Below are 9,352 nucleotides of genomic sequence, written 5' to 3' on the forward strand. Positions count from 1 at the left end.
CCGGCAGTGGTCTGCAAAGGAGAGGCTGGCGTGATTTGAGTGGTAGCAATATCACTGCAGGGCTTCGGCGTGTAGGAGCCCATGGGGTCCTCAGGCCTTGCGTGTCTGGCTGCGGAACGGCTCCTCAGCGTGTGCTGGAGGGGTGTTCAGGGGGTGAGTGTGTGTCCACAAGTTTGATGACCGCTTCTCCCGTATCAAACCGGCCCTTTCTGTCGGGGTCCCCCCTTGGGTGCTTTGCACGACGGGGGGGACCGGGCCAATTATCTGCTGTTCCTTGCGGCCCAGCGTCAGTTGACGGCGGGGGCGCTGTGGGATTATATTCACATATGGCGACGGGAATGTCCCTTGAATCGGTGGATGAGGAGAACGTTAGAGGCGGGGCTGGTTTTGCAGTTTGCGCGGCCCCATCCTCCGTTCTCAGGTTTGGTGCCGACCCTATTGTTAGGGTCGGGCGCGGTGACAGCCCTGGCCGACGAGATTCAATCTCTGTTGGCGAAGCAGGCCGTCGTTGTGGTCCCGAGAGAGGACGCAATGTCAGGCGTCTACTCCCGTTATTTTCTGGTGCCCAAGAAAACTGGGGGGGTCAGACCTATACTGAATCTGTCCATGTTCAATCGGTTGATTGTAGTGAGACCGTTCAGGATGTTGACCGTCCGACTCCTTCTGCTTGCTGTCAGGAGGGGGGACTGGTTCACCTCCATAGACCTGAAGGATGCGTATTTTCACATACCCATTTTCCCTCCTCACAGGAAGTTCCTACGGTTCCTGTTTCAGGGCGTAGCGTACGAGTACCACAGAATGCCGTTCGGTTATTCTCTGGCTCCCCGCACATTCACCAAGTGCGTGGCGGCTGCTCTGGGGCCTTTACGTCGTCGGGGGATACGAGTTCTGTTCTATCTCGACGACATTCTGCTCCTCAGCCGTTCAGAGGAGGTTGCCAGGTCTCATACTCGACTGGTGGTGGAATTCCTCACCAGCCTGGGTTTTGCTGTGAATTGGAAGAAGAGTACCCCTCTTCCCAGTCAACAGGTGGAGTACTTGGGCTTGACATTGAGGTCGAAGCCCATGCTTGCGACCCTCTCGGAGCAGCGTCGGGGGGCTCTCCGTCACGCGCTCTGGGGTTTCCGTCTGGGAGGGACGGTTACGGCGCTGCAGGTGATGCGTCTGCTGGGCCTTATGTCGGCGGCCCACACGGTGGTTCCTCTTGGCCTCCTCTTTATGAGGCGGATACAGAGGTGGTTTCTCTCTTTGAGAATAGATCCGGTGTGGGGCAAAGGGAGACGGTTGACGGTTCCTTTGTCGATATGGGTGGGATCTCGCCCACTGGGGGAGGCTGGGTATCCTCTCCGCTGGGGTCCCCATGGGCAGCAGTGGCTCCCACGTCACGGTTTTCACCGACGCCTCTCTCACAGGTTGGGGAGGGGCGTTTCGGACCCACGCAGTGGGGGGCAGCTGGACGGGTCATGCCGACCCAGCTGTCCTGCATATCAATGTGTTGGAGTTGAAGGCGGTCCTCCTGGTCCTCAAACGGCTCGGCCACCTGGTGGTAGGCGAACATGTTTTGATCAGGACGGACAATGTGACGGCGGCGGCGTATATCAACAGGCAGGGTGGGACTCGTTCCGCCCGCCTGCTCCGGGTGGCGCGCGAACTGTTGCTATGGGCATCCCGCAGGCTGCGCAGTCTGCGGGCGCTCCACGTTCCTGGTACGGAAAATGTGGCGGCGGATATAATGTCTCGGGGCGGTCCTCGTTGCGACGAGTGGGAACTCCGCCCCGACATAGTCAGACAGATCTGGGATCGGTTCGGGGAGGCCTCGGTAGATCTGTTTGCGTGCCGACGTTCTCACAAGTGCCCCTTGTGGTTCTCGCTCAGTCAAGCGGATCATCCCCCCTTGGGGGTGGATGCCTTCTCGACCTTTCCGTGGCCGCCCGGTCTTCTGTACACCTTCCCTCCTGTACAGCTGTTGAGTCAGCTGTTGGAGCGGATACGGAGGGAGCGCAGGACGGTGATCCTGGTCGCGCCGGACCGGGGCACGTCAGTGTGGTTCCCGGTCTTAATCCAGCTTCTGGTCGCTCCTCCTTGGGTCATTCCGTGGTCAGCGACGGCCCTCTCGCAGCACAACGGAGTGCTTGTCCAGCCTCCGGTGTTGGGTCAACGCCTGGTGGTGTGGCTGGTGGGAGGGTGAGTCTGGAGAGGATGGATCCCGCAGTGGTTGATACCATCCGGTGTGCGCATGCTCCCTCCACTGTCGCGGTTTACGCGGGCAGGTGGCGTGCGTTCCAAGAATGGTGTAAGGGGGGGGGCTGTGACCCAGTCTCCTGCCCCCTGGATGCTGTTCTGGGTTATCTCCAGTCTCTCCTTGATAGTCTGTCGGCTTCGACAGTGAGGGTATATACGGCAGCTATATCCTCCTATCATGAGGGATTTGAGGGGGATGTCTTGTTCAGCCACCCTCTTGTGAAGCGTTTCCTGCTTGGCGCTCGACGCGTTAAGCCGGTGCAACGCTCCTTGGCTCCGACTTGGGATCTTCAATTGGTCCTCGGTCGGTTGTCCTTGGCCCCGTTTGAGCCGCTCGAGCAGGCGCCGTTGGGACGGCTGTCTTTCAAGACCGCGTTCCTACTGGCTGTCACTTCCGCTAAACACGTGGGTGAGCTCTGTGCTCTCTCGGTACGTCCAGAGTGCCTGTCTTTTCGGACCGATTGCGGTGCCACTCTGCGACCTAATCCTGCTTTCGTGCCTAAGAATATCCGGAGTTCCTTCCGGTCCCGGGATATTGTGGTTCAGGCTTTTCGTCCTCCTCCTCACACTAGTGAGTTAGATGCGGGCCTTCACCTGTCATGTCCAGTCCGTGCTTTGGGGTTTTACCTCAGCCGTACTCAGGACTTCAGGGTTACCGACCAGCTTTTTGTCTGTTACGGTGGGGCTCGTGCTGGTAAGGCACTGTCGAAGCAGCGCCTGTCCCATTGGTTGTGCGAGGGTATTGCCCTCTGCTACACGTTGGCTGGGCAGGATCCCCCTGGGGGCGTCAGGGCGCACTCCACTCGTGGGGTGGCTGCCTCTGCCGCTCTCCTGGGTGGGGCCTCGGTGGAGGACATCTGTGCTGCAGCTTCATGGTCCTCACCGGGCCCCTTTGTAAGGTTTTACCTCATGGACATGACCGGGGGTTCTGTCTCCCAGGCGGTTCTGGGGTCTGTGGCCTTTCCTGCTTCCCGTCCTTTGGTCGGGTAGCAGGAGTGTATGGGTATGGGCCGCAGTGTGTTGAGTCACACGTGGTTCCGCCTGTACGGTGTGTTCAAGGGGTTCTGGCTCCCTCTTGTTCGCATTCAGGTGGAGTTGACTGCGCCCCCCTTTCGTTAGGAAGGATGGGGTGACAGGGCTCCCCGCACCCCTTGATGTGGGCTTACGGGTCCTCAGGGGGTACATCTGTCGGGTCTCGCGCCCGCTCTTCCCCATTATCTCGTAAGGCTCAGAGCGGGACGCGATGCTATACGAAATATAACGATAGGTTATGTAGATAACCTAGTTATATTAGTATAGGCTAAGCGTCCCGCTCTGCGCGCCCTGAGTTTCCTCTTGAGGGGTCTTTTCCTGGGACGGGTTTTTGGCGAGGAAGGGTGTTTCATGACCAGAGTCATGGTTATATGGGTGGTACCACCATAAGGGGCGGGGCCCCATACAGGTGGGGTGCATGTGTTTTTTGTTCGTGGGAGATACATTAGGTATCACAGGAGATGGAAGTATCTCGTAAGGCTCAGAGCGGGACGCTTAGCCTATACTAATATAACTAGGTTATCTACATAACCTATCGTTAACCCTTTCACTACCACACTGCAGAAGGTTAACCTTTTTACTACCACACTGGTAGTGTAAGGGTTAAAGCCCTTACACGTAGCAGGAACCAGCTGGAACAAAGAGCAACATCTCCTTCACATCAAAATGGTAAATGGTTTTATCCAAAGTGCTTCATAATTTTGTTCCTAACATTTTACCCATTCACTCACACACCGACAGCGGAGGCAACCATGCAAGGTGCCGACCTGCTCATCAGGAGCAATTTGGGGTTAAGTGTCTTGGACTCTTCGACACGCTGCCCGGGAGGAGCGGGAATCGAACCGGGAACCTTCTGATTACCAGATGAGCACTCTACCTCCGGACCAACAGGGTTTATGGGAAATGGTCTTAGTGTTTAAGTTCAGCCAGGGTTTAATTGGTTAAAACATGCATTCACCCTTTATCTTAAGTTGAGAAAAAAAACATTATTTGTTTCCCCCAGTGATCTTCAGTCGTCTGTGTGAGATGCACCTGGAGACGGAGTCTGACGGGGAGCTCGACTTCCTCGCTGCGTTCGCCAACTACAACCCAGGTAACGTCTCACATCACTATAAAAACTACAACCCAGGTAACGTCTCACATCACTGTAAAAACTACAACCCTGGTAACGTCTCACATCGCTGTAAAAACTACAACCCAGGTAACGTCTTACATCACTGTAAAAACTACAACCCAGGTAACATCTAACATTGCTGTAAAAACTACACCCCAGGTAACGTCTAACATCGCTGTAAAAACGACAACCCAGGTAACGTCTAACATCGCTGTAAAAACTACAACCCAGGTAACGTCTCACATCGCTGTAAAAAACTACAACCCAGGTAACGTCTCACATCGCTGTAAAAACTACAACCCAGGTAACGTCTCACATCGCTGTAAAAACTACAACCCAGGTAACGTCTCACATCGCTGTAAAAACTACAACCCAGGTAACGTCTCACATCGCTGTAAAAACTACAACCCAGGTAACGTCTCACATCGCTGTAAACGATTAACCCTTTCACTGCCGCACTACCAAACGGTCAACCGATATCAACCGATACCGATACCTATGCAGGGTTTCCCCCCCCCCAAAAAACAGAATAATTTCAGGTAATTAACATTACATATCTCTTGTCATGTAATTAACACAACATTATGCATACTTTGACAATAAATAAAATAATAATTTGTTCTTACTTGCTTGCCTGGGTAAATTAAGGTTAAATAAATGTAATTAAAATTTTATTTTTTTATATATATATATATATTTTTGAAAACCGATACCGATATTTTCCGATATCACATTTTTATGCCAATATCGGCCGATAATATCGGTAGGCCGATAATATCGGACATCCCTAGTCTTAACCCAATAATACACGAGACCCTCTTCTTGGGACCAAGTAAGGTTTTGTCGATATTCCAATGTACAGTTTTGCTTGTACAGTTGTACAGTTTCCCTGACCCCACCCACCCAACCCCCTCCAATGTACAGTTCCCCCCACCTACCCAACCCCCCCCCCCCACCCCACCTACCCAACCTCCTCCAATGTACAGTTTCTACATCAAATGCATATACTCTCTTTTTTAGACTCTTTTTGTACCACAAACAGTACTGTATTTGTAAATCTGGTATGTCATAAATGTATAGATGTAGCAGTACTGTCTATCTGTATGTCGTGTGTGTCATATATGTTAGAGTGAATTGAAAATGGGGGACCCTGATGTAAACAAGACAAAAGTCTTTCTCGGGTCTGCATCCCCTTAACAATTGTGTGTATTGAGCTGTACTGTATTGTACCCATTCTGCAATCTGGTAATACAATTTTCAATCAATCAATCAATCAATCAATCAATCAATCAATCAATCAATCAATCAATCAATCAATCAATCCACCTCCCTCCCTCCCTCCCTCCCTCCCTCCCTCCCTCCCTCCCTCCCTCCCTCCCTCCCTCAAGGTGACAGCTCCGAGGAGGACTCAGACGAGTGCAGCTGTGCTAACGGCCGCTGCGTGCGCTCCTACCTGGGGACCATGTGCGAGTGTAACGGAGGCTTCAGGCTGGACCACTCTCGCACTCGCTGCACAGGTCTGTAGTCTCTCTCCCTCTCTCTCTGTGTGTCTGTCTCTGTCTGTCTGTCTCTCTCTCTCCCTCTCTCTCTCTGTGTCTGTCTGTCTCTCTCCCTCTCTCTCTCTGTCTGTCTGTCTTGCTCTCTCTCTCTCTGTCTCTCTCTCACTGTCTCTCTCTCTCTCCCTCTCTCTCTCTGTGTCTGTGTCTCTCTGTCTCTCTCTCTCTGTGTGTCTCTCACTGTCTCACTCTCTCTATCTCTCCCTCTCTCACTGTCTTTCTCCCTCTCTCTTTGTGTGTCTGTCTCTGTCTGTCTCTCTCTCTCTCCCTCTCTCTCTGTGTCTGTCTCTCTCTCCCCCTCTATCTCTGTGTCTCTCTCTATCTCTCTCTCTGTCTCTGTCTCTCTCTCTCTCTCTGTCTCTCTCTCCCTCTCTCTCTCTCTCTCTGTCTCTCTCTCTGTCTCTCTGTCTCTCTCTCACTGTCTCTCTCACTGTCTCTCTCTCACTCTCAATTCAATTAAATTCAAATGGCTTTATTGGCATGACGTACTTCTACATGTTGCCAAAGCAAATGATTAATATTAAACATGGATTACAAACAGATATAAGTACATACAAAATATCATCATAAAATAAAACATCAAATATTACGGTGTAAACACATGTCAGGTGACTGTCACTCACTGTCCCTCAGTTTATGGCAGGCAGCAACATAGGCTGCTGCTAGCTCACAGCTGGTTGAGTCCTCCCCTAGTAGGACTGGTAGTTTTCCTGTATCTGGTAGTGCAAGAAAACCTTTTGTTATTAATTCAAATTTTTAAAAATGCTTTTCTCTAATATATTTAATTATTTATATTTTTCACATTTGGTGAGGAAGTGCAACTCAGTTTCAGGCTCACTGAGGATGCAATGACAGCACAGCCTTTTCTCTGCAGGAAGCCAGGTTTTCCTGTGCCTCCCCTTTTCAACAGCGAGGCTGTGCTCACTCAGTCTGTATTTTGTCAAGGTTCTTTTTAGTTGTTGATCAGTCACCATGCTCAAATAATCTGCTATGGTGTACTGTCGATTTAGAGCCAGATAGCACTGCATTTTGCTCTGTGCTTTTGTTTGTGTTTTCCAATAGGTGATGTAATTTTGTTTTAGCTGTGTAGTAATTTGATTTATTCTGATTGGTGATGTGTTCTGTTCCTGGGGTGTGTTAAGAGAGCAGGTTTGTGGACTCAGCCTCAGGACCAGCTGGGTAAGGGGGTTCCTGCTGCTCCTCAGCTCTTGGCACTGCAGGGCTTGATAGTGGTACGAGAGGGGGTCACTTTGTTTTAGGTGTGTCCAAAAGTTAATTGCTCTTTTTTGTATTTTTAGTATTAGTGGGTAACGGCCTAATTCTGCCCTGCATGCATTGTTTGTAGGGATGCTCGATATTGTCCAACTCTTAATTTCCGATACCGATATCAACCGATACCGATATATGCAGGGTTTCCCCCCCCAAAAAACTGAATAATTTCAGGTAATTAACATTACATATCTCTTGTTATGGAATTAACACAACATTAAGCATACTTTTGACAATAAATAAAATCAGAATTTGTTCTTACTTGCTTGCCTGGGTAAATAAAGGTTATAGAAATGTAAAAAGATTTTTTTTCTTTTTTTTAAACAGATACCGATATTTTCCGATATCACATTTTAATGCCCAATATCGGCAGATAATATCGGTAGGCCGATAATATCGGACATCCCTAATTGTTTGTAGTTTTCCTCTGGACATGTAGGAGAATCTTACAGAACTCTGCATGCAGGGTCTCGATGGGGTGTTTGTCCCATTGGGTAAAGTCTTGTTTTGTAAGTGGACCCCACACCTCACTGCCATAGAGTGCAATTGGTTCAATAACACATTAAATTAATTTTAACCAGATTCGAATTGGTATTTCTGTTTGTATATTTCTTTTTATGGCATAGAAAGCCCGGCGTGCTTTCCCTCTCAGCTCATTGACTGCTTCCTTAAAATGTCCAGTTGAACTTAGTTTTAGGCCTAAATAGGTGTAATGTGTGCAGTACTCTACATGTTTTGTACCAATTGAGAACTTTGGTAGGACGTCCTGAGATCTGGATCTTTTTTGGAATATCATTATTTTGGTCTTTTTGGGGTTTACTGCCAGGGCCCAGGTCTGACAGTAATGCTCTAGCAGGTCCAGGCTCTGCTGTAGGCCGTCTGCTGTGGGGGACAACACAACCAGGTCATCTGCAAAGAGCAGGCATTTCACTTCCCGATTGTGGAGACTTACACCGGGGGCTGAGGACTTTTCTAGTATATTAGCCAATTCATTAATATATATATTGAAGAGTGCCGGGCTGAGGTTGCAGCCCTGACGAACGCCTCGCCCTTGGATAAAGAATTCTGTTCTTTTTTTGCCAATTTTTACGCTGCACATATTACCAGAGTACATTGATTTAATAATATCATATGTTTCACCCCCTACACCACTCTCTATAACTTTATAGAACAGTCCTGTATGCCAAATAGAATCAAAAGCCCTTTGGAAGTCAATAAAACAGGCATATATTTTGGTTTTATTTATGTTTATCAATTAGGGTATGTAGGGTGTAGATATGATCGGTTGTGCAGTGTTTTGGTATAAATCCAATTTGGCTTTTACTCATGACATTGTGCTTGGTAAGGAAGTTTAAAAGTCTGGTATTCATAATACTACAGAAAACCCCCAGATTACTGTTCACACAGACTCTCTCTCTCTCTCTCTCTCTCTCTCTCTCTCTCTCTCTCTCTCTCTCTCTCTCTCTCTCTTCTCTCTCTCTCTCTCTCTCTCTCTCTCTCTCTCTCTCCTCTCTCTCTCTCTCTCTCACCTTCTCTGTCTCTGTCTGTCTCTCTATCTCTCTCTGTCTCTCTCTCTCTGATTCTGACACATGAACATGGTCTCTCTCTCCCTCTCCTCAGATATCGATGAGTGCGCTGAACCTGGGATCCGCAGCAACCCGTGTAAGAACGCCCGCTGCGTCAACACCTCGGGCTCCTTCAAGTGCTACTGCAACACGGCTTCGTCCCCGCCCGCCGGCCCAACATCTGCGTCCGCCCGCGCTCCCGGTAACGCTCCCGGCACCGCTCCCGGTAACGGGTCTCGCGGGTCCTGCCGCACCAGGCGAGCCACGCCACTCAAACGGCTCGTTTGCTAAAAACAAAATGTACAAACATGTATCCTGGTTGCGTCTATACTTTCTACAACGGAGCTCGGTTTCCGGGTTCCTCCGATTGGCCACGACGCCCACGTGACCTCCGCTAGCACGCCCCCTTCCTGCCGCGCGCCGCGCTGCGCTCGCCAAGCTCCTGCCGCGCCGAGCTCCTGCCTTCCTCAATGAAATGGAAATCGCTACTAGGGTGAACGCTGGCTGTTGGTAACACCACCCACTTCAATGACAGGCTCTCATATTTGCGAATGCATAAACTATTAAAAAATATA

At 50.0% G+C, this 9,352-nt stretch overlaps 1 protein-coding gene across 1 annotated transcript in view; it reads left to right on the forward strand.

The window, feature by feature from the left end:
- The window catches only part of ltbp3 (latent transforming growth factor beta binding protein 3), a 225,859-nt gene extending 216,742 nt beyond the window's left edge, over nucleotides 1–9,117 (forward strand). Inside the window, 4 exon segments of the mRNA XM_084320781.1 lie at nucleotides 4,277–4,366; nucleotides 5,776–5,904; nucleotides 8,833–8,925; nucleotides 8,928–9,117. Of these exon segments, the coding sequence (XP_084176907.1) occupies nucleotides 4,277–4,366; nucleotides 5,776–5,904; nucleotides 8,833–8,925; nucleotides 8,928–8,983 (368 nt within the window). The 3' untranslated portion in view covers nucleotides 8,984–9,117.
- Nucleotides 9,118–9,352: the final 235 nt, after the last annotated feature.

Source organism: Notolepis coatsorum (genome assembly GCF_963971535.1).
Source record: "Notolepis coatsorum genome assembly, chromosome: 8".
Classification (NCBI taxonomy): Eukaryota; Metazoa; Chordata; class Actinopteri; order Aulopiformes; family Paralepididae; genus Notolepis; species Notolepis coatsorum.